The sequence below is a fragment of the Ranitomeya imitator genome, chromosome 8 (assembly GCF_032444005.1).
Source record: "Ranitomeya imitator isolate aRanImi1 chromosome 8, aRanImi1.pri, whole genome shotgun sequence".
In the NCBI taxonomy this organism is placed as follows: domain Eukaryota; kingdom Metazoa; phylum Chordata; class Amphibia; order Anura; family Dendrobatidae; genus Ranitomeya; species Ranitomeya imitator.
The window spans coordinates 26,429,022-26,453,970 of NC_091289.1; the positions used below are offsets into that span (position 1 = coordinate 26,429,022).

Below are 24,949 nucleotides of genomic sequence, written 5' to 3' on the forward strand. Positions count from 1 at the left end.
AATATATCTCCCATAGGCTTACTAATGAAAAGAGGCGCTGGGGAAGCTGGCAGGTAGGTTTGTTGGGCTCGAATCGCGTGGCCACAGACTACCGATGTGGCCACACCCGATAGACCAGGGTCAGGTACATCTTTTTGTTCAACTCTACTATTAATACATTACTACTCCAAGCAGTACAGCCATCCTATTACCTTTGTCTACTGCTGACAGCACATTTCAACTAGATATGCCAGTTTTTAGGCAGGACTCCCAAAGTCCCTAGATTTTGCACTACGATAAACACTTAGTAAAACCAAAGTCGAAATTTGATAAAAATAAGTTTATCATATTGAATAATGAATTGAACAGTTGTTTCTACAAATGAAAAAAAAAATCAATGGAATTGCTCATTTGGGTTCACAAAAGTAGTAAATACAAATTACATAGTAGAATTAAAAAAAAAAAAATCAAAAACCTACCCAAATAGCAGATTATAACAAACTGCTGTGTGTGAATAAGACCAAAGTGAACCTAAATCTTACGAGTGATGATGTGAAAGTGGAATGCATGGGACGGTGTCCTGGACATAAGGGCTATACAACATAATAATGTGCTATCAACTTAAATAAGTGTGTGCAAAGAAAGTAAGAGTGGTCGCCCCATTTTCAAAATGGCAGTCGTGTAATGGATGACCTATTTGAAAATGCAAAATGGGGTCAACAAGGACTTTAAAAACACTTTGAATTATGTATATATATAAAAAAAAATTCATCAAAAGTCAAGATAAAAGATCATGAGTTGGATCTAGGGAATGTCATCTTGCTGGGCTTTGCTATGTTCTAGGGCGGTATAGGCAGTAACACTGATCATATAGTGCAAACTAGACTGAGTTTTCACTGTGTGAAATGAACAGAGGTGCAAATGCTCAGTAGGATACCATTAAGACATAAAATGGCAAAAATAAATATCAAAACTTTTATCAGTGTAAAAAAGTAATTGGGTTATTGTATAACCTATAGTCTGGCAAATAAAAGGCCTCGATAAGTCCACTTTGTCTTAAGAAGGTCAGAAGTTTTTTTTGTTTGTTTTTTTTTTCTTTAAACAAATGTAGTGCCTTTCTCTGGGGGTCTCTTTAAACGAGAGACTCCATGCTCTGTGAAGGATCCGATTCGTCGCTGATCAAAATGGCTCCATTTTTGTCCAATGCCATGGGACAACTGCCGTTTTCTTTTGTACTGACCAGGCTGAGCATCGCCTTGTAGAGGAACTGGTACTGCTCCTGTAAACAAAAAAAAGGCACTTGGTAAACCAAAATATTCATATATTCATACATGAGCCTCAATGTGTTAATATTTGAAAATGTGTGATTATTTGGGTGAGCAGTGATATGGAGCCAGAGGTGTAGCTTGAGGGAGTGCAGGGGTAAACATTTCCAAGGTGGCTTAGGGGGTCACAAAAAAAAGGAAATGAATGTTCTATTACAGATGTTTTACCAATTTCTTATCTTTAAAGGATTGTCCAGGACTATTTTTTTTCTTTTTTTTTTTTATACTATGGGCCTAAAACCTAACAGTCGGGTAGATAAAAGAGGCAACTACCTGCCTGGTCTACCTGGCGCCGGTTCGGCGAGGGTGCCAGCCCGAAGAGGTCACAGACCGCTCCTGCTGGCCATTCAGTTGCTCCAAATCAAGAGAAAGGCAGCTTCTTCTTCAGGGCTGCTCTCTTGACGTCATGCTAATTGACATCTGGATCCCCATAATGAGGCAATGGGGAGCTGGCTGTCAATCAGCATGACGCTACATCAACAGAGCGAGAGAGAAGCAGTCGCTCAGTTAACGTGACATCAGCAGAATCTGCTGTATCACCAGCAGGAGCAGTCTCTTCTCTTACTGCCCTGTGCCGGCAGGGTTTGGCACCGGGCACTGCTGAAGCTTGGGTTCATATTAAGGACTAACTCTTTTCTTCTCTTAAAGTCTTGTTGTTGTGTAGTTCAGTTCACCTAAAGTGAGGCTAAACCGCAATAACAGACAGCCCATACATGAGACTTGTGCTGTTTTTTTGTTGTTGTTTTTTTCCCCCACCCCTGGGTAATGAATTTGTACATTTCTTACAAGGACTATTATCTTATAAAAGGCACTTACAATATCTGTGAATACACCAGGTCTCATTAGGTTTATCATTTTGGCCACTTGGTAAACATCGACTGCATTTTCGTTCTCTAACTGTTGGGACAAAGTGGCGAGTGCACAGAGCGTTCCGGAAGAAACAGCGCCAAACCTGAAAAAAAAAGCAAAAAAAAACTTAGGACTGGTGAAACTCCCAATAACCAGAGTATTGGTCTGAATGTCCAAAGTGTGTCTGGACTCAATCAAATTTACTTGGGAGCATTCCTAGAATAAAACATTGGGTATGTTCAACACAATAGTTATTTAGTTGGGTAGCCCTTAAAATGTAGGGTTATCTTTAAAATGCATATTATTATTTACATGCTAGTTAGTGTAAATAATAAAGAATGATCTGATTGTTATGGAGCATAGATTAATATCAGACTTTCAAGGGTTCCATAAAACTTAAGACTTGGCCTAACATACGGGAGACAAAAAAAAACAACAGAATTTTAAGAAACACTGAGCTCCCCGATTGTCTGCAGCTCTCTCGACATGACATTATTGTAACACACACTGGCGCAGTCTCTGCGCTAGGGATGATGAGTAAACCACAGTTTTTGTAAATAATGTTCAGTTAAGACACAGGGTTTATTTTATGATACTAGAAAAACCCCTTTAAGATGTTCTAATGAAAATTGACAGTTTTACTTTCACACTGAAGCTTTTCCAACATTTTGTAACTCTCTCCTCCATAGCGAATATTCAGCGCTAATTGTACTTCAGAGAGCTGAATCTTGGAGCAGTTGCCGGAACATCTTATTCTGTGACAAGAGTCTGATTATCCAATTAGTCCAGTTGCAAAAGTCCTATAGGAATGTCCACGTCTAATTGACCTCCCCGACTTGGTTATGCGTCTGCGTCCGGCTTCTGCATTGAATTTGTATCTGTTGTCACGTTTCATATGGAGAAAACTCATAATGAAAAGTAGCGTGCGGTTAATGAGGTCAAGGATGCCTTTAACTTTGGTTAGTCCAGATTGTTAACGACTCCAAAGAGACTCTGAGACTGCAAAGAGTAAGTCTTTCCGCCAGGATACACAACAAACTTGTTACTAGTGATGAGTGAATGTGCTCGGATAAGGTGTTATCGGAGCATGCTCGGGTGCCAACCGTGTCTTCGGCGTGCTTGGAAAATATGTTCGAGTACCCGCGGCTGCATGTCTAGCTGCTGTTAAACAGCCACAATACATGCCGAGATTGCCTTACAAACAGGGAATCCCTGCATGCGTTGCTGCTGTCGAACAGAAGCGGGGACGAGACTCAACCATATTATACAGGTCTGCGACTAAAAAGCCGTTTGATTATTTTCATCTAATTTCCATGTATTTTGGTGTGCTGAAAACAAAAAAAATATTGAAAAAAGTTCTCAACGTCAGGATTTGCCACAAAATGCAAAATTCTCTTCATATTTAGTATATTTTTCTCAAGTTTTGGTATTTTTTTAATCTTAGGGTTTTCAAAGTCAAAATTACTATTAATTAATTCACATCAATGCATTGAAGATATACAATGCCCAAAAAATATAACTTTCAAAGAAAAGAACTTTCAGAGTGAGCTAATGAAACCAGCATCAACATGTTGCAAGCTGAACGAGCAGGCTTGGGATTGATGAAGCAATTTGTAAAATCACTTCCAAAAGATGTAGAATGTTTCAAATACTTGGTCACCAAGTTTCCAGGCCTCTCGGAGGCAAAATTGAAGAAAGGTGTGTTCGTCAGACCAGACATTAAAAGGCTTATAGCTGATCAAGAGTTTATCAATACCATGACGCATCCTCAAAAAGAAGGGTAGTTTGCATTTTAAAGAGGTCGTAGAGAAATTTTTAGGCAATAACAAAGACCCTGACTACAAAAAAATCGTCGGACGAATGCTGAAAGCATTTCAAGCTTTAGGTTGCCTGGTGAGTTTGAAAGTGCGTTTCCTCCATTCCCACGTTGACAACTTTCCTGAAAATTTGGGAGCTCTGAGTGAAGAGCAAGGTGAACGATTCCACGACACACACTGTTATCACCAGAGCATGCTCGGATAACGCTTTATCCGAGCACATTCGCTCATCACTACGCGTAACCAATTTGCAAAACTTTTAATAAACAAAGCTTTCGAATCTACGAATCTCATACCCTCATGCATGTTAGGCAAAATTGAGAATGCATGTGTTTTCAATGGGGAGAGCAAAATAACCCTCTACTAGACACTTCACCAAAACATTGAGTTATAATTTAACATGACCAATTTGGAAGCACCCCTACACATTAGAAGGTTAATACTTAATAGGGGAAGGCAGTGTAAAACCTGCTGTTTTCTTTAGTATTTATTTTTTTATGGCTAGTTGTTGAAAGAACTGGCCACAGCTACAAGACAGCAGTGCTAGCAGGTCTCTTTAACAATATGGTAGTAGTTGTAACTAGTGATGAGCGAGTGTACTCGTTGCTCGGGTTATCTCAGAGTATTAGTTTGTGTTCAGAGATTAAGTTTTCATTGCTGCAGCTGAATGATTTACAGCTACTTGACAGCTTGATTACATGTGGGGATTCCCGAGCAACCAGGCAACCCCCACACATGTACTCAGCCTGGCTAGTAGCTGTAAATCATTCAACTGCGGCCATGAAAAAACTTAGTGTTCTGAGATTAACAAATACTTGGAGATCACCTGAGCGTGCTCGGGAAAACCCCAGCAACGAGTATACTCGCTCAGCACTAGTTGTAACATTTACTGAGTCTTGTTGGGACATTTGTTTGCACATACGTGGAGACTCCTGATCACTGGCCACCTCTCGATTCAACTGATTTCTAGAGAACAGCTCCTGGAAAACCCTATGTCAGAGCGCGCACATTCAAGCCAGCAACATGACGATGTAGCTGGCCTGAACAGTCAGTCAATCGGAAGTGTCCACCCCTAGCATCTAGAAAATTGAGCTGGTTAGGGAGCAATGCGCTCCTAAAAAATGATGATGATAGAAGTTCTTTTAAATGGTCAGCCGACCCCATGGAAATCGGTGGGTTTCGCCAACATAAATTTCGATGACTATGGGCTTACCGGAAGTATGCATATGTGCACTCTGCAAATTCACAAGTCTGCAGTCACCTAAAGGGGTTGCCAGGTTTGCACTCTAACTGCTATATATTCATGCCTGTATTATGTGTCAAGCCACTTTACCATCAATACATTTTTCATTATTTCCATTTAAAGAGAATCTGACATCATATTTTTGAAGTGTAATCTGAAAGCAGCATGATGTAGGAGCCAAGACCCTGTTTCCAGAGATGTATCACTTACTGGTCTGCATGCTGTCATTGCAATACAATCGCTGTTTTCTTTGCTGCAGAGCTAGCAGTGCTAAGAATGTGGAGCACTGTATAACCCCGCCCACATCAATGATTCACAGAAAGCTGCCAATCAGTGGTGAGGGTGGAGTTATGCAGAGCAGTGGACTAGGAGGCATGAGACATGTAGTCCTGAAGTGATAAGCTGTGTTCCTGTTATAAAAAAGTGTTTTCAGCAGGAGATTATAAGTGACTAGATGGTGGCCCGATTCTAACGCATAGGGTATTCTAGAATATGCATGTCCATGTATGTCCAGTATATTGCCCAGTCACGCAGTATGTTGCCCAGCCACGTAGTATACAGACTTAAAATAAAAATAAACATATACTCACCCTCCGAAAGGCAGTTGAAGTCCTGGCCCTGTGTGTGGTGCATGCGGCAGCTTCCGGTCCCAGGGTTGGTATGGGCGCAGGACCTGTGATGACGTTGCGGTCACATGACCGTGACGTCATGGCAGGTCCTTGTCACATACCATCCTTGCCACTGGAACCTGCCGCTTGCATGGAGCGGTCACGGGAGCGTCGCAAGGAGCGGGAAAGGCGCCGGAAGGTGAGTATATGATGATTTTTTATTTTTTTTTATTATTTTTAACATTAGATCTTTTTACTATTGAGGCTGCATAGGCAGCCTCAATAGTAAAAAAGTTGGCCACACAGGGTTAATAGCAGTGTTAATGGAGTGCGTTACACCGCGGCATAACGCGGTGCATTAGCGCTGCCATTAACCCTGAGGGAGCGCTGACTGGAGGGGAGTACGGAGCGGCCATGTTGCTGCCGGACTGCGCCCGTTGCTGATTGGTCGTGGCAAAACGCCCACGACCATTGCCACGACCAATCAGCGACTTGGATTCCATGACAGACAGAGGCCGCGACCAATGAATATCCGTGACAGAAGGACAGACAGAAAGACGGAAGTGACAATTATATAGTAGACAAGATGGTGGCCCGATTCTAACGCATCGGGTATTCTAGAATATACATGTCCACGTAGTATTTTGCCCAGCCACGTAGTATATAACACTGCCCACGCAATATATAGCACAGCCCATGGAGTATATCACACTGCCTATGTAGTATATAGCAGCCACGCGGCATCTAACACAGCCCACGTAGTATACAGCAGTGTGGGCACCATATCCCTGTTAAAAAAAATAATTTAAAAATAAATTGGGATTTTTGTGTACTCACCGTAAAATCCTTTTCACCGAGCCATTCATTGGGGGACACAGACCGTGGGTGTATGCTGCTGCCAATAGGAGGCTGACACTAAGTGATACAAAAAAAAGTTAGCTCCTCCCCTGCAGTATATAATGCTGCTGGCTCTCAGCTAACCAGTTCGGTGTAAAAGCAGTAAGAGATCAATAACAATATATGAGCGTATAGCATGTCACATTCTAAAAAACAAGCATAAGCTAATAACAGGGTAGGAGCTGTGTCCCCCAATGAATGGCTCGGAGAAAAGGATTTTACGGTGAGTACACAAAAATCCCTATTTCTCCTTCGCCTCATTGGGGGACACAGACCGTGGGACGTCCCAAAGCAGTCCCTGAGTGGGGACAACAATAGATCAGGCCCTGTGTAACCGCTACTAACAAGTGCGCCACCGCGGCCTGCAGAGTCCGCCTGCCCAGACTCACATCTGTGGAAGTGTGGGAATTATAGTGCTTCAAGAATGCATGCGGACTGGACGAATCCGCAATCTTGCAGGCGTGCCTTGCTGACGCCTGGTGCCTAGAACCCTTGATAGACAGGGAGATAGGCTGACATCTAGCACGGAAGGACTCCTGGATGATGAAAAGAATTCACCATTTTATCATGGTCGATGAAATGGCTAAACCCTTCCTGAAAATGTCAGGAAGCCTTCCTCTACCGTCAGGAAGCCCAAATAAAATGTCCAACCTTCAGAAGGACGCTGTCCTCAAGACGTACCTACTCAGAGCACTCACTTCGTCCAGAATATGGGGGATCTTATTCCATTTTGTGGACTGGAGCCAAAAGAGATGAGGGAAGAACTATGCCCTCATAACAGTGGTAATACAGTACCACCTTGGTAACAAGGGATGGAGATGGCCTGAGGACAACCTTGCCTCGAAGGTAATAAGGGAAAAAAGTCTGAAAGAGCAGAGAAGCTAGCTCCAAAGACTCGTCAGAGTGAGAATATCGCAGAGGAGAACGGGACGACTTTCCCTGATAGTAAAGTCTGCCCGGATGAAAAAGGAATAATAAGGTCCCAATGATCTAACGGTATGCGATAGGGAAGAACTACGTGTGAAAACTCCCTGTGAGAAAGTCCCTACTTGCAGTTGTGCTGCGATAAGGCGAGAAGATACTAGCTCCGCAAACAAAAAACGGACGTGGTCAGTGCGGATCTCTGAGGATCACTGGGGGCCCCTTTCTGCTTCCGAAAGGCTTTCGGAAGCAGTGGAAGGGGAGTTATGGAAACTGGTACCACGGCAGAACCAGAGCATGGAGAGCGATGGCTCTTGGATCTCGAGGCCGAACCACGAACTCGAGTACATTGGCCTTCAGTCTGGATGTCATCCCACCTACAACTGGAGAACTCCAGTAAGGACAGATCTGATGGAAGACTTCGGGGTGAAGTTCCCACTGACTTGAGGCGGAACCCTGACTGCTGAATTTGTTTGCCGTTCAGAGTTCTACTTCTGGGATATATACTGCCGAGATCACAGAATAATAGACTTTGGCCCATCAGAGAAAGTGAGGTACCTCGGTCATGGCGCCTGATCGTGGGTACCTGCTAGATGACTGACGTAAGGCACCGCCGTGGCATTATCCAATTGAATTCGGATAGGGAGACCCGCCAGAAGGCAGTGGACCTGATGTAAGACTACCGTTCGGATCTCCAGAACAATGATGGGGAGAAGAAGACTGGCATTGGTAGTTACTAATAACCATTGAACCGGGAGAAAGGCCCTGGATAAAGAAGGAGCTCAGAGACTATTGTCTGAAAGTCTATTTGACTTGCTGAAAACGAGCGGAGCGAAGGAAACCGCTTCCATTGTTGTCACCATTTTTCCTCAGAACTCTATTAGCAAATCAAATGAAATGAGGGGGTGAGATATCTGCTGGGCTGGAAATGAGGAGAACTTGTCTAAGTGTAGCTGCCAGCCCAGGAGAGAAGGTATCGCAAGAGATATAGACGACTCAGCGTAGTCCTGGAAGGGCGGCTAGACAGACCAAACAGGGCAGGATGAGCACGCCTCTAGAGTGCAAGAGAAACATGACATCCGCCATGACCCGAGCGAACACTCTGGGAGCGGAAGCAAGGCCAAAGGACAAGGTTGTGACTTGAAAATGCTGTTGACGAATGGAAAGGCGAAGGAATTTTTGCAGAGGGCAAGCAACCCGAATGTCGATGGATGCCGGAAACTGCACCTTTTTCTGTTGAAGTAATGGCTGAGCGGAGGAACTCCATCCAAAGAAGGAGGACCATGTCAAAGGTTGTTAGAAGTTTGAGGTCCAGGGTCGATCTTACTTTTCGTTCCCCTGTTTGGAACCAAGATCCCTTAGATCTAGACTGTGCTGGACAATCCTTATACAATCCTTTGTCAGGCTCCCGCTCAAAGGATTTGATTGGCCAGTTGTTGCTGGTGTGAATCAAGGTAGTTAAGGTCTCCAGCCAGGAGACCATTGCTCTAGCAATCCATGCGGCCGCTAGGGAGGATAGAGCGCTGGACTCGAAGCCGCAAGACGGAACGAACCAGATTTGCTATCTGACAGTCCGTGGTATTTTTAATTGATGACCCATCAGGTAAGGATACTGGTAGGAATACCACAGGAGATTCTACCCGGTTAATCTGCCCCATGGCAGAATGTGCGGCTGCATCCAGCAGGTCATAGTCTCTTGCCATCTCCTCTTTTCACGGTGCAGAGATAAAAATTAGGAACCCTCGATCCATCAACCTCTTAACAGGGAAGTGGAGAGGAATTGTCCGCCTTCTTGCATCATCCACTAAATAGTGGTGATGCAGAGGGGGGAGCTCGTACGCCAAAAAGGGTGCCTCTATAGTCCACAGAGTTCAGGTCTCCAGGTGGACAGGACAGGTTGTCTGGCGTTAGGCCTGGATGCAGAAGAGGAAACATGGAGATGACACTCCGTGTGCTCGTCTGTTGATGGTTTGGGGAGATCGGTGCCCTTTAAAGGACCCGTCACCCTTAAAAAAAAAAGGCCAGGCATGGCATCCCACGTAGAGGCTTCTGTCCAGTGAATTGCTTATCCGAATTGAATGGCAAATGCTCTCGAGCGAGTTTAGTCTCTGAAGCTCTGGCAAGCTCAGGCAATATCCAATCCATATTCAGAGCCTTGTTGTCATCAAATCATTGGTGAGGGAGCAGGAAACGAAAAACTTCCGTTTTCTAGACGCCTGCACGTTTCTAGAATACTTGCGGCCCCTGCTAGCCGACGGCTCCCATGTAGGATAGGGACCATGTATATTGGTCCTGCGAGCACTCCAAACACAGAGGGTACACAGAGGGATTCAATCTCTTGGTCAGAGAACCATGGATTGGTCAGTGAAGAAGTCCACTGAGGGGAACTAGAGGATAAAGCTGGGGTCGGCGGCGGAGGGCTCCTCGGACTGATCAAGCGCCTTTAAGACCAGGAAATATTGGTCATACGCCTTTAAGACCAGGGAATACTGGCCATGCGCCTTTAAGACCGGAGAATACTGGTCATGCACCTTTAAGACCAGAGAATACTGGTCATGCGCCTTTAAGACCAGAGAATACTGGTCATGCGCCTTTAAGACCAGAGAATACTGGTCATGCGCCTTTAAGACCAGAGAATACTGGTCATGCACCTTTAAGACCAGAGAATACTGGTCATGCACCTTTAAGACCAGAGAATACTGGTCATGTGCCTTTAAGACCAGGTACTTCCTTACCCGGGTACTGATGTAGAGTCGATGCCTTTAACCCCTTCCCGACCTTTGACGCCACGTAGGCGTCATGAAAGTCGGTGCCAATCCGACCCATGACGCCTATGCGGCGTCATGGAAAGATCGCGTCCCTGCAGATCGGGTGAAAGGGTTAACTCCCATTTCACCCGATCTGCAGGGACAGGGGGAGTGGTAGTTTAGCCCAGGGGGGGTGGCTTCACCCCCTCGTGGCTACGATCGCTCTGATTGGCTGTTGAAAGTGAAACTGCCAATCAGAGCGATTTGTAATATTTCACCCATTATAACGGGTGAAATATTACAATCCAGCCATGGCCGATGCTGAAATATCATCGGCCATGGCTGGAAATACTAGTGTGCCCCCACCCCACCCCTCCGATCGCCCCCCCACCCCCCCGATCTGGCCGGTACACTGCTCCGGCTCCCCTCCGCCCTGTGCTCCGCTCCGCTCCCCCCCGTGCTCCAATCACCCCCCCGTGCTCCAATCACCCCCCCTGCACTCCGATCCACCCCCCCCGTGCTCCGTTCCACCCCCCCGTGCTCCATTCCAGCCCCCCCGTGCTCCGTTCCACGCCCCCCGCGCTCCGTTCCACCCCTCCCGCGCTCCGATTCCCCCCCCCGTGCTCCGATCCCCCCCACCCTATCATACTTACCGATCCAGCCGTGGTCCCGTCCGTCTTCTCCCGGGCGCCGCCATCTTCCAAAATGGCGGGCGCATGCGCAGTGCGCCCGCCGAATCTGCCGGCCGGCAGATTCGTTCCAAAGTGCATTTTGATCACTGAGATATAATCTATCTCAGTGATCAAAATAAAAAAAATAATAAATGACCCCCCCCCCCCCCTTTGTCACCCCCATAGGTAGGGACAATAAAAAAATAAAGAAATTTTTTTTTTTCCACTAATGTTAGAATAGGGTTAGGGTTAGGGGTAGGGGTAGGGTTAGGGGTAGGGGTAGGGTTAGGGGTAGGGCTAGGGTTAGGGGTAGGGTTAGGGGTAGGGTTAGGGCTAGGGTTAGGAATGTGCACACGTATTCTGGTCCTCTGCGGATTTTTCCGCTGCGGATTTGATAAATCCGCAGTGCTAAACCGCTGCGGATTTATGGCGGATTTACCGCGTTTTTTTCTGCGCATTTCACTGCGGTTTTACAATTGCGATTTTCTATTGGAGCAGTTGTAAAACCGCTGCGGAATCCGCACAAAGAAGTGACATGCTGCGGAATGTAAACCGCTGCGTTTCCGTGCAGTTTTTCCGCAGCATGTGTACAGCGATTTATGTTTCCCGTAGGTTTACATTGAACTGTACACTCATGGGAAACTGCTGCGGATCCGCAGCGTTTTCCGCAGCGTGTGCACATACCTTTAGAATTAGGCTATGTGCACACGGTGCGGATTTGGCTGCGGATTCGCAGCAGTGTTCCATCAGGTTTACAGTACCATGTAAACATATGAAAAACCAAATCCGCTGTGCCCGTGATGCGGAAAATACCGCGCGGAAACGCTGCGTTGTATTTTCCGCAGCATGTGAATTCTTTGTGCGGATTCCGCAGCGTTTTACACCTGTTCCTCAATAGGAATCCGCAGGTGAAATCCGCACAAAAAACACTGGAAATCCGCGGAAAATCCGCAGGTAAAACACAGTGCCTTTTACCCGCAGATTTTTCAAAAATGGTGCGGAAATATCTCACACGAATCCGCAACGTGGGCACATAGCCTTAGGGTTAGGGTTGGAATTAGTGTTGTGGTTAGGGTTAGGGGTGTGTTGGGGTTAGGGTTGTGGTTAGGGGTGTGTTGGGGTTAGGGTTGTGATTAGGATTATGGCTACAGTTGGGATTAGGGTTAGGGGTGTGTTGGGGTTAGTGTTGGAGTTAGAATTGAGGGGTTACCACTGTTTAGGCACATCAGGGGTCTCCAAACGCAACATGGCGCCACCATTGATTCCAGCCAATCTCGTATTCAAAAAGTCAAATGGTGCTCCCTCACTTCCGAGCCCTGACGTGTGCCCAAACAGTGGTTTACCCCCACATATGGGGTACCAGCATACTCAGGGCAAACTGCGCAACAATTACTGGGGTCCAATTTCTCCTGTTACCCTTGTGAATCTAAAAAAATGCTTGCTAAAACATAATTTTTGAGGAAAGAAAAATGATTTTTTATTTTCACGGCTCTGTGTTGTAAACGTCTGTGAAGCACTTGGGGGTTCAAAGTGCTCACCACATATCTAGATAAGTTCCTTGGGGGGTCTAGTTTCTAAAATGGGGTCACTTGTGGGGGGTTTCTACTGTTTAGGCACACCAGGGGCTCTGCAAACGCAACGTGACACCCGCAGACCATTCCATCAAAGTCTGCATTTCAAAAGTCACTACTTCCCTTCTGAGCCCCGACGTGTGCCCAAACAGTGGTTTACCCCCACATATGGGGTATCAGCGTACTCAGGAGAAACTGGACAACAACTTTTGGGGTCCAATTTCTCCTGTAACCCTTGGGAAAATAAAAAATTCTGGGCTAAATAATTATTTTTGAGGAAAGAAAACGTATTTATTATTTTCACGGCTCTGCATTATAAACTTCTATGAAGCACTTGGGGGTTCAAAGTGCTCACCACACATCTAGATAAGTTCCTTTCAGGGTCTAGTTTCCAAAATGGGGTCACTTGTGGGGGGTTTCTACTGTTTAGGCACATCAGGGGCTCTGCAAACGCAACGTGACGCCCGCAGAGCATTCCATCAAAGTCTGCATTTCAAAACGTCACTACTTCAATTCCAAGCCCCGGCATGTGCCCAAACAGTAGTATACCCCCACATATGGGGTATCACCGTACTCAGGAGAAACTGGACAACAAATATTGGGGTCAAATTTCTCCTGTTACCCTTGGGAAAATTAAAAAACTCTGGGCTAAATAATTATTTTTGAGGAAAGAAAACGTATTTATTATTTTCACGGCTCTGCATTATAAACTTCTATGAAGCACTTGGGGGTTCAAAGTGCTCACCACACATCTAGATAAGTTCCTTTGGGGGTCTAGTTTCCAAAATGGGGTCACTTGTGGGGGGTTTCTACTGTTAAGCCACATCAGGGGCTCTGCAAACGCAACGTGACGCCCACAGAGCATTCCATCAAAGTCTGCATTTCAAAACGTCACTACTTCACTTCCGAGCCCCGGCATGTGCCCAAACAGTGATTTACCCCCACATATGGGGTATCAGCGTACTCAGGAGAAACTGGACAACAACTTTTGGGGTCAAATTTCTCCTGTTACCCTTGGGAAAATAAAAAATTGCAGGCTAAAAGATCATTTTTGAGAAAATAATTTTTTTTTTTATTTTCATGGCTCTGCGTTATAAACTTCTGTGAAGCACTTGGGGGTTCAAAGTCCTCACCACACATCTAGATTAGTTCCTTTGGGGGTCTAGTTTCTAAAATGGTGTCATTTCTGGGGGATCTCCAATGTTTAGGCACACAGGGGCTCTCCAAACGTGACATGGTGTCCGCTAATGATTGGAGCTAATTTTCCATTTAAAAAGCCAAATGGCGTGCCATCCCTTCCGAGCCCTGCCGTGCGCCCAAACAGTGGTTTACCCCCACATATGGGGTATCAGCGTACTCAGGACAAACTGGACAACAATATTTGGGGTCCAATTTCTCCTATTATCCTTGGCAAAATAGGAAATTCCAGGCTAAAAAATCATTTTTGAGGAAAGAAAAATTATTTTTTATTTTCATGGCTCTGCGTTATAAACTTCTGTGAAGCACCTGGGGGTTTAAAGTGCTCAATATGCATCTAGATAAGTTCCCTGGGGGGTCTAGTTTCCAAAATGGGGTCACTTGTGCGGGAGCTCCAATGTTTAGGCACACAGGGGCTCTCCAAACGCGACATGGTGTCCGCTAACAATTGGAGCTAATTTTCCATTCAAAAAGTCAAATGGCGCGCCTTCTCTTCCGAGCCCTGCCGAGTGCCCAAACAGTGGTTTACCCCCACATATGAGGTATCGGCGTACTCGGGAGAAATTGCCCAACAAATTTTATGATCCATTTTATCCTACTGCCCATGTGAAAATGAAAAAATTGAGGCGAAAAGAATTTTTTTGTGAAAAAAAATTACTTTTTCATTTTTACAGATCAATTTGTGAAGCACCTGAGGGTTTAAAGTGCTCACTAGGCATCTAAATTAGTTCCTTGGGGGGTCTAGTTTCCAAAATGGGGTCACTTGTGGGGGAGCGCCAATGTTTAGGCACACAGGAGCTATCCAAACGCGACATGGTGTCCGCTAACGATGGAAATAATTTTTCATTCAAAAAGTCAAATGGCGCTCCTTCCCTTCCGAGCCTTACCATGTGCCCAAACAGTGGTTTACCTCCACATGTGAGGTATTGGTGTACTCAGGAGAAATTGCCCAACACATTTTAGGATCCATTTTATCCTGTTGCCCATGAGAAAATGAAAAAATTGAGGCTAAAAGAATTTTTTTGTGAAAAAAAAGTACTTTTTCATTTTTACGGATCAATTTGTGAAGCACCTGGGGGTTCAAAGTGCTCACTATGCATCTAGATAAGTTCCTTGGGGCGTCTAGTTTCCAAAATGGGGTCACTTGTGGGGGAGCTCCAATTTTTAGGCACACGGGGGCTCTCCAAACGTGACATGGTGTCCGCTAAAGAGTGGAGCCAATTTTTGATTCAAAAAGTCAAATGGCGCTCCTTCCCTTCCAAGCCCTGCCGTGCGCCAAAACAGTGGTTTACCCCCACATATGAGGTATCAGCGTACTCAGGACAAATTGGACAACAACTTTCGTGGTTCAGTTTCTCCTTTTACCATTGGGAAAATAAAAAAATTGTTGCTAAAAGATAATTTTTGTGACTAAAAAGTTAAATGTTCATTTTTTCCTTCCATGTTGCTTCTGCTGCTGTGAAGCACCTGAAGGGTTAATAAACTTCTTGAATGTGGTTTTGAGTACCTTGAGGGGTGCAGTTTTTAGAATGGTGTCACTTTTGGGTATTTTCAGCCAAATAGACCCCTCAAACTGACTTCAAATGTGAGGTGGTCCCTAAAAAAAATGGTTTTGTAAATTTCGTTGTAAAAATGACAAATCGCTGGTCGAATTTTAACCCTTATAACTTCCTAACAAAAAAAAATTTTGTTTCCAAAATTGTGCTGATGTAAAGTAAACATGTGGGAAATGTTATTTATTAACTATTTTGTGTCACATATCTCTCTGGTTTAACAGAATAAAAATTCAAAATGTGAAAATTGCGAAATTTTCAAAATTTTCGCCAAATTTCCGTGTTTATCACAAATAAATGCAGAATTTATTGACCTAAATTTACCACTAACATGAAGCCCAATATGTCACGAAAAAACAATCTCAGAACCGCTAGGATCCGTTGAAGCGTTCCTGAGTTATTACCTCATAAAGGGACACTGGTCAGAATTGCAAAAAACGGCAAGGTCTTTAAGGTCAAAATAGGCTGGGTCTTGAAGGGGTTAATGCAAAAATACTGTCACCCCAGTGTGAGCTGGCCGGGTGGACCAAGATGGCCACCGGGAGCTGCAGGGTTGATAAAATCTCGCAGAGAGCGAGAAGCGCCAATTTGGGGGGTGGAGCCACAGACACGATGTTGAATAGGCCCAACCCGGGGCCTAAATTTCTGTAGCTGGCGGGCGACACCAGCGGGGCGTTCCAGGCAAGACTTCCAGGATGCGGCCTACAAATCGGCCGAAGCCGGGGACTAAATTTATGCAGCCATCCAGAGCGTTACCTCAGAGAGGTGGGCCACAGGGAAGTGGCTGAGGCTGCCTGTCAGCATGTGCATATCCCACTGAAGATGGATCCACTCACCATTGATGCGCGTCCCGGCATGGAGCCGTCGCGGATGTGGGTTTCAGCGCTGTTCTGTGCAGCGTGGATGGTGCAGGGATAAGCCTCAATCCATCATCCGTTTGTTAGGGAGGTGGAGAGGACCCGTCCGCCTCCTTCTGCCATCCGCTTTCACAGTGGTGGGACAGTGGGGGCTGCTCGGACGCCATAGAGAGGGGCCTCTGTACAGCCACGGAGTTCAGTCCGGGTGGACAGGGCCAGTTGTCCGGCATTAGGCCTGGCTCCAGGAGAGGATACATGGAGGCGACACTCCATGTGGTCGCCTGCTGCTGGTGTGGGGAGATCGAGACCATGAAAGGAACCGTCGCCCCTGAAGTGAGCTCAGGCATGGCGTCCCACGTCGCAGGAGAGGGTACGGGGAGGTATACTCGCCGTGCTCGCCTGTTGATGGTTCGGGGGAGATCGGAACCTTGAAAGGATCCGTCGCCCCCTTCACTCCGTTAATTAAAAAATAAAAATTTACAGAAAAGTAAACAATAATAAAAAAAAAAAAACGTTGGGGTCTGAAACAGTCCCATGTGCCTCCTACGGACACTAAGCAAGAACTGGTTAGCTGAGAGCCAGCAGGAGGGTGTATACTGCAGGGGAGGAGCTAACTTTTTTTTGTATCACTTAGTGTCAGCCTCCTATTGGCAGCAGCATACACCCCACGGTCTGTGTCCCCCAATGAGGCGAAGGAGAAATAGTTATATACTCACCCCTTGGATCCACCAAAGCTCCGGCGATACGCGCGCGGCTGTGCCGCCATCTTCCGTTCCCAGGATGCATTGCGAAATGACCCAGATGACTTAGCGGTCTCACGAGACCGCTAAGTCTTCTGGGTAATTTTGCAATGCATTGCCGGGAACGGAAGATGGCTGCAGGCGCGAGCGGCTCGGCGGACTATGGAGGGTGAGTATAGCAGGTTTTTTTTTTTTTTTATTATTTTTAACATTACATTTTTTTACTATTGATGCCGCATAGGCACAATAGTAAAAAGTTGGGGACACACAGGGTTAATAGCAGCGGTAACTGAGTGCGTTACCCGCGGCATAACACGGTCCGTTACTGCCGGCATTAAGCCTGTGTGAGTGGTGACCGGAGGGGAGTATGCGGGCGCCGGGCACTGACTGCGGGGAGTAAGGAGCGGCCATTTTCTTCCGGACTGTGCCCATCCCATCGCTGATTGGTCGTGGCTGTTTTGCCGCGACCAATCAGCGACTTGGATTTCCGTGATAGACAGACAGACGGAAGTGACCCTTAGACAATTATATAGTAGATACGTTGCTGGAATCAAGGTGTCTGCCACTACTACATCATGGTGCTCTCAGATTACATAGCAAAAAAACTGAGACAGACTCCCTTTAAATTATGCAATAAGAAAAGTTGTGCAGAATTTTTGGTTAGTTTTAAGCTGGGAAAAGTTTAGCTAATGACACTGTAGGCTTCTCTTTAGAAAAAGAATCGTTCCAGCTCATCCCCCTAGCCGACTATCTTAGTTTTGCATTTGTCCAAGTTAAAAACATGACATTTGCATGGAAATGACCCAAATAATTTTAAAGTATCGCAATCTGGCAACATACGGTGGAAAGTTAATGACTTGTAAAAAAAAAAAAAGATTTTAAGAAGAAACCCCAAACTATAAACAAATTAAGGCACAAATCATCAAATTAATACAGCTGCTTCTTGGCATTTCAGGATTCGTATTTCTGAAACTAATTTGTGGATGTAATTATTCCCGGATTTTTAAATGATTAAATTTATAGCAATTTTTACTTCGAAAGGAAGGGAGGCAAAAAAAAAAACTAATTTTCAGCTACATTTCCTTTAGCGATAATTAAAAAAAAAAAAAAAAAGACTGTGGTTAATGTGCGTCAAAGGCACAAGACAGTTACATCTTATGATAAATATGAAGTGAAGACCATTTGCTGAAAAGTTACACAATTATTGTGGATAATGATAAAAAAAAGTTCTTGGGATAATTAAATTAACTTTTTTTTTAAACACTTGTAAGTTCTCGATTAACATTAAGAAATAAGTTTAATCAAAATAAAGCATAATACTCATTTCCGATACAGTATATTGTTCCCAATTGCCGTATTTTTCTATCTGGTATCACGAATATATATCTTTTGCAGTTTTTTTTCTTAATTAATAATGAGAAGCAATGATAATAAAAGCACAAAAGAAGCCATACCAGCCCACTATTAACACTATGGCTGTCTCTGATGTAGTGACAATGTCCTGACCACCAGTAATCTGACTGCTGACGCCAGTGATTGCTTTTCACGGTCAAGCGATTGGTGGTCAAGACATCATCCCGTCAGTGGAGCTGCAGTGCTGGTGAGTGGTGGATTTCGCTGGGGAGAAGGAATGAAAAATCATTGTGTTTTTTTTGTGTTTAAAATAAAGTTCCCGGTAATCTCCCCCCTCCCTCCCCCTGTGCGCCCGCCCGCTGGCATTAAAATACTTACCCGGCTCCCTCGGCGCTTCCATCCTCTCAGCATCGCAGCTCTTCCTGTAGGAGCGGTCACGTGGTGCCGCTTATTACAGTGATGAATATGCAGCTCCACCTCCGCTCATACAGGAGGAGCTGCGACGCTGAGAGGATGGAAGCGCCGAGGGAGCCGGGTAAGTATATTAATGCCAGCAGGCGGGCGCACAGGAGGAGGGAGATTACCGGGAACTTTATTTTAAACACAAAAAAACCCCAATGATTTTTCATTCCTTCTCTCCAGCGAACGCTGCTGGGAAGAAGGAATGAATTCTGGATTCAGCACCCAAAGCAGGGGACAGCGCTTAACTCTAGCGCTGTCTCCTGCACGGTGCGTGTGGTACCCAGTCGGCACACGGTTGCCGCACGTGTGCCACACTGATGTGCCAGGTAAGCACACGGACACGGATAACTCCGGTACCAATTTTTCCGGTACCGGAATTATCTGGACTTGTGGGACAGGCCTAACGAACCGTATGGCGTACTCAGGCAAGTAAAATAATGATGAAAATTGGACATTTTAAACCTGGTGACAGGTTCTTTCAACACTAGGTTTGCGCTAATGTTATACATACAAGGAAGGGTGCACAATAGCAAAAATTAAAATTATGGTTTTACCCTTCGCCACGACAGCACCCTGTTACTCATTGTGGGTGCTGTCGTGGCTCATTAAAAGGGCATTACCGGTAAGTAATCCGGCTTTTTTGCCACCGAAGATAGCTGGGCTTCGTGCTTATTTCCCACTTCCATAGACGAGTCTTGCACATATTGTCCTCACCCAGTAGAAAAGGGGGTGATATTAACCAGGGCTGGGCCTTCTCGAAGTCAGGATGCCATAGCACGTACATGGTCAGCATGTATGCCTTTGGTTTGAGCGTTCCCATCGGAGGCATGGTTTTGAACATGCATATAGAAGTAAATGTCGCAAATAGCATTTCTGCTGTAAAAAATGTGAACCAGTGCCTGATATATATATTTTTTTTTATTGACACCTCTATATTGAATGGTGCAATAGACTACACCATTTCATACATTAAAGATACAGACACCAAGACACCATTGAAACATTAGGGTGGTGGATCCAGTGGATATGCCAAATGTATATCACAGATTAAGTGTGATCATGTCCTTCTATATATAGTGACGACTAGAACTTGCTCTTTTTTTTTGCCTTTATATCCCAACTTTTCCAATTAATCAAAAACGTGACTCAGGTTTTATGTGTCCTTCCAACTGCCGGTGCCTACACTAATTATGAGAACCAGACCCCAATAAAATTGGCTGGCAATAGTCTTTTATGTGTGGCCGCCTTTTAATAAAACCCAAATTAACCATGTAGACTTTGTTCTCCAGCCAGCTGTTAGACCCTTAAGACCAACACATGGATTATAATTGGGATATGCCAAAGTTAAAAACAATATAAAAGATATTTTTTTCCAAAGTACCATTAAATGGTTGGAAAAAAACCACAGCACATCAGTACCAAGTAGTAGATACTTACTCATCATGCACAATGGTAGGCCCATCTCGTGTTAGAGCTTCTTCTTTTATCACATTGATAAGTTCAAAAGCGCTGCTTATTGGGGCATCTGGGTTTGGCCATTTCGGACATTGAAAGTGACGAACCTCCAAAACGTAATCATCCTGCAAAAAGAAAAGGCACCAAAAACACTGAGTACCAAGCCAACTTTCATACTTCTGTATACCACTAATAGGGCATACCATTTTTACCCTTGGGGCTCTCTTAAAAAAAAAAAAAGTTGGTCCAGTTTGGGTCCATAAGATTACGGGCAGTCTGTTATAGATATTTATCGCCAACCAAGCAAACACCAGAAGACTAGAGATGAGCGAATTTTTCAATATTCATTTCGGATTACGATCGTCGTATTTGCAATATTCGCCGGGCATAGCCAAACGCCATTGCAGTCAATGGGAGTAAAGATGAGCGAAAATGTTCAGAAACTATCGTGAAACATAAATTCGGCACAAATAGGGCACCGATATGGCACGAATATGGCAAATTCGGATTCGTCAGTCGTATTCCGAACATTCGCTCATCTCTACTGAAGACCGCGACTGATTATCATTTTCTGTGGTTCCATTGTCAAGGTTACTTCCTGAGTAGTGGGAACAAAATAATTCAACTTTTGGTCCGATTACCTGTGTTGCTTCAAGAATAAAGTCATGGATGATAATTTGCTCCTCGTTAGAGAGACAGAGCCGATCTTTGCTGATCAGGGTCACAGTAAAGGCCTCACAGTTCATGGCTTCTTCACGACTCGGCCAATAAACAAACTCGTCCTCAGTCTGAAAAGAAAATTATATAGACATGACAATGAATAAAGTGGCACGATTCGCACTAAGGCTACCAGATGTGAAGCAATGTTTCCATTCCCACCAACAACATGCCATCTGGAGAGTGCAACGTTTCAGACGCTTTGCATGTAAATCATTACATTGTCTGTAATTAGAAGTTTTGCCCTTTTCTCCTAGAAAAAGGAAAAACTTATTTTCTTGTTAAGGCAGCTACCCTCCCCCTCCCCCCCCCTTCTCTTTTCCAAATTAGCTTCTGAGTATTCGAAACAAGCTGAATTATTCATTAGGCGTGGAAAACAAGATCATACTCCTTGACCGATGACATTAAAAAGTACATCTGACAGATGTTGTGTTTCCAAGCAATTTAGTGTTCATTAAATACATTTAAGAAACGCAAGATGGAGTTAACCCCTCAATGAGGACGTTGGGAGTAAAACTTCACAAACAGTGAAAAAAAAATGTAGATTTTTATTTTCCTCAAAACCACGTAAACCAAAGAATTGCCAAAGGGAACGTGTCACCAAGTTTCCTTTATCGAAATGATGGCTACTTCCTTTTGTGTAAGTCAATTAGAATCCTATCGATCCGTTCCTTACAGTTCTATAACCCATGATTTCTGGAAAAATTAACAGTATACCTCACTCTTCCTGTAAGTCACTCCCTGGTACTCAGCGTCCATCAGTCTGACGGACTTGGTTAGTAGAAAGCACTGAGGTTGGTCCATATCCGCCAAAGGCAGATGGTTAGCAGGCTCCACAGTTGGTTGGCTCCACGGTTGGTCTGTACCCATTCATCTGCACTGTGAGAGCTCATCAACCAGGAGAGTGATGTACAAGGTTAATTTCCCCAGATATCCTGGGCTACGGTGCTATAATTTAGTGGCACAGAAGGTGGCAGCAGTTTAGATCCAGAAAACTTGGTTGCCTTTAACACCACATTTCGTTATTTTTTTTTCTTGTTTTTGGGGGTTCCTGGACTAAAATGTTAGTTACTGCACTAAATAATATCCTTTCTAAAAAGAGGGTAAACTTTTTTTTTGGCTGTGTCTGCTCTTATCGTCTACCTATTGGGAATGTGAAAGTACCAAATGATCCCTCCCATAATTATGGAAGGATGCTACATGAAGAAAGTTCTCAGGTATACACTTGAATAAACCTGAACAGTTAAGGGTTTTTGGGGGGGTTAAGAGCTTTTATATTTTCTTCAAAATGCCAGTGCATGTTCTCTTGTTACCACCCTCTTGCATACTGTAAAGAGATAGGTTTACTTTGGATGCAGATGAAGCCCAGTTGAAGTTGCCATTTAACAGGGGTATGGGCTACACATTTATAGGATAGGCGATAAATGTCTGATGTGTAGGGAAGGTTACCCCGCTCAGTAGGGTTTGCTAGCCCAGTTTCTTATTTGAAATTGCATATGAATGGAATGTTAAGGCTGCTCACCAGATCTAGTTATGGCATTGACAGAGATAGTAGAGTACAGCACTCAACTGCATATCAAAGAGGAAAAAAAAGCTTGGACTCCAATACTCATTATTGGTAGAACTTTCACAGAATGTAAATACCAGATCATGAGGTGTTGTGCCAAAGTCAACTCTAAACCAAGATTCAAGAACATGTACGTGTACAGGGAGTGCAGTGATGTAGAACTTCCCTTACTAGCGGCAGATACATGCGCACTAATATGCTCTTCAAAAGTAAGCAATAAAGAGTTAGCTCACCCAAAAGCGCAACATGCCAACATCAACGATATATCGAGGAATCCCAAATGTGAACAGGACAAATACTGGGGAACCAAGACTACATGATGAGAGGGTAACTCCAGAATAAATGCACCATCTTAGTCATGGATTTCACGGAAATGGATGATGTGTTTCGAATTATGCACGTATTGTAACATGACATTTAAAAAGAATAGGTCATTTAAAAGAATGCCAAGAGTTTTGATTTTGGGTTGGTCCTCACTGATTGCTAAATTGAAGGAGGAGATGAGCTCAGGTCAACGATGATCTCATCTGAAACAGAAGACGGGCTCACAGGAAAGTCCATGGAGTCCGTCTTCAGCCTCCGCACAGCAGCTCTGACTTGATTTCAGTGTTGTACCGGGAGGCTTGAGACAGATGAAATAAAGTAGTAGTTCTCGGCAAAGCAAACTTTTATTGAGACCATCTTTAGTGCTGGAGGAGAGCTTCTCTTCCATTTTAATAAGAAGGTTTCAGCCCCAAGCTGTCAACACTTTTGACATGTCTCTTACTTTTTGAAACGAGTGGTGATTAGCTGTTCACATTTAGCCGAGTTGGTGGAAGTGGCTGAAGGTGAAATTATACGATTCTATGCTCACTATATAATTTTACTACTCATTCTTTTGTGTTTATTACCACTCTATACAATGATTACAACAGCTGCTTTCTCTTATTATTGGAGACAAACATTTAGAAAACGTAAGAATTCCATGCCACAAATAAACCTTTTTTTTTGTGAAAACGGGGTTAATTTGGTCTCCAAGGATTAACCATAAACCTACAGTGGAGATCTGATCCCGGATGCTCAGGATGGGGGCTTTCTGTATTTCACACCCTGAGAGTATTTAGTCGGCATCAGTGATTTTTACCTCCTTTACGGAATGAGTCGGCCGGTGTAAGAGCAGGAATTGCTATTGAGTGGAGTTAATCTAGAACAATCGTCCAAGTGATTTCACATTAATGTCGGTAATGTCGTCTCCCCATATTCCTATTAAAAGGTCATCTGCTCGTACTCTAAGCAAGACTCCATTGAACACCTATTACACGCACTTAATTGCAGTTCATGACTAGAAGACGCTTGTAATGCTCACTGTGGGGCACTAAGAACATTTTATGCAGGGTTTAATTTCGGTTAAATAGACCTACACATGGAAAGTGTCTCTCTCTGATATTCTACGTTTTATGCACCTCCAGCTTACACCTGCTAAACGCCCAAGTGCTTCTTCTAACCATAAATTTCTAAAAGGGATTGGGCCCTCAAAATTGTTTATTTTTTTACTTTAAAAAAAAAAAAAACGGAAAGTGAAAAATTCAACTTATTTTTCTTTTTGTCTCTTTCTGTGCATATTAGTGACCACCATCTTCCCGGAAATTTAACTGCAGTATGATTTACGTGAGCCACATGGACCATAGGACACAATAGAAGGGAGATATTGATTGACTTTTAAGGAAGTGTCTTGTGGGAATGCTCTGTGGCCTGTGCAGAGGTCACTGTGCAGAGAGGGGGAGGAGGTGAGCTGTGACCATCACTTGTATAGTCAATATATAAGTTTTACTTATTGTAATCCTGCAAGGACTACTGAAAAGTCATCTCTACAGGACCTATTAAGTGTCTCAGTAGTAGGGGAAAACGGCAAGATTTCAATGTATGTATACCGTATATAAAAATTTTATTTGGTGACACGGAGAATTGAAAGCAAAAGTCAAAGCTTGATAAATATGTAACACAGAAACTTGATTTAAGCAGCAGGTTATTTGCAAAAGATACTTTCCGATAAAGAAATGCTATATAATGATGCCAAACAGGGGGCTGTGTAATCTATTCAATGAGACTGCGTAATATTTAGCCCCAAGTAATAAAGTCCTCCTTGGTAAGGATAAACACACGGTGTGCATTTTTAAATCCTTATGCAAAAACTAAGAATTAGATGTCAACATTTGTTTTGGGCAGTGCCATTGTAGCAGTCCATAACTTTGGTTAATACATGGAACAGCGTGCTCCGTAATTGTAATACACCCTAAAAAGCATCTGAAAGGGAACTGTTCAACACCGACAACATTATTCATAAAAACTAGGTAATGTCGGTTCTGTTAAAGAGGCAGTCAGACGATTTTCTCCGATTTAGGCTAAAGGAGTACGCACTTGTGTACATCAATCATTTTGAT

At 44.1% G+C, this 24,949-nt stretch overlaps 1 protein-coding gene across 2 annotated transcripts in view; it reads right to left on the minus strand.

Moving 5' to 3' along the window:
- Nucleotides 1-300: 300 nt before the first annotated feature.
- The window catches only part of PTPRG (protein tyrosine phosphatase receptor type G), a 572,884-nt gene continuing 548,235 nt past the window's right edge, over nt 301-24,949 (minus strand). For both annotated transcript variants that reach the window (XM_069736625.1, XM_069736626.1), the window contains 4 exons: nt 20,887-21,033; nt 20,228-20,370; nt 2,121-2,256; nt 301-1,258 (listed from right to left, as the gene is read on the minus strand). In XM_069736625.1, coding sequence (XP_069592726.1) covers nt 1,112-1,258; nt 2,121-2,256; nt 20,228-20,370; nt 20,887-21,033 — 573 coding nt within the window. In that variant the 3' untranslated portion in view covers nt 301-1,111. The remainder of the gene's footprint in view (nt 1,259-2,120; nt 2,257-20,227; nt 20,371-20,886; nt 21,034-24,949) is intronic.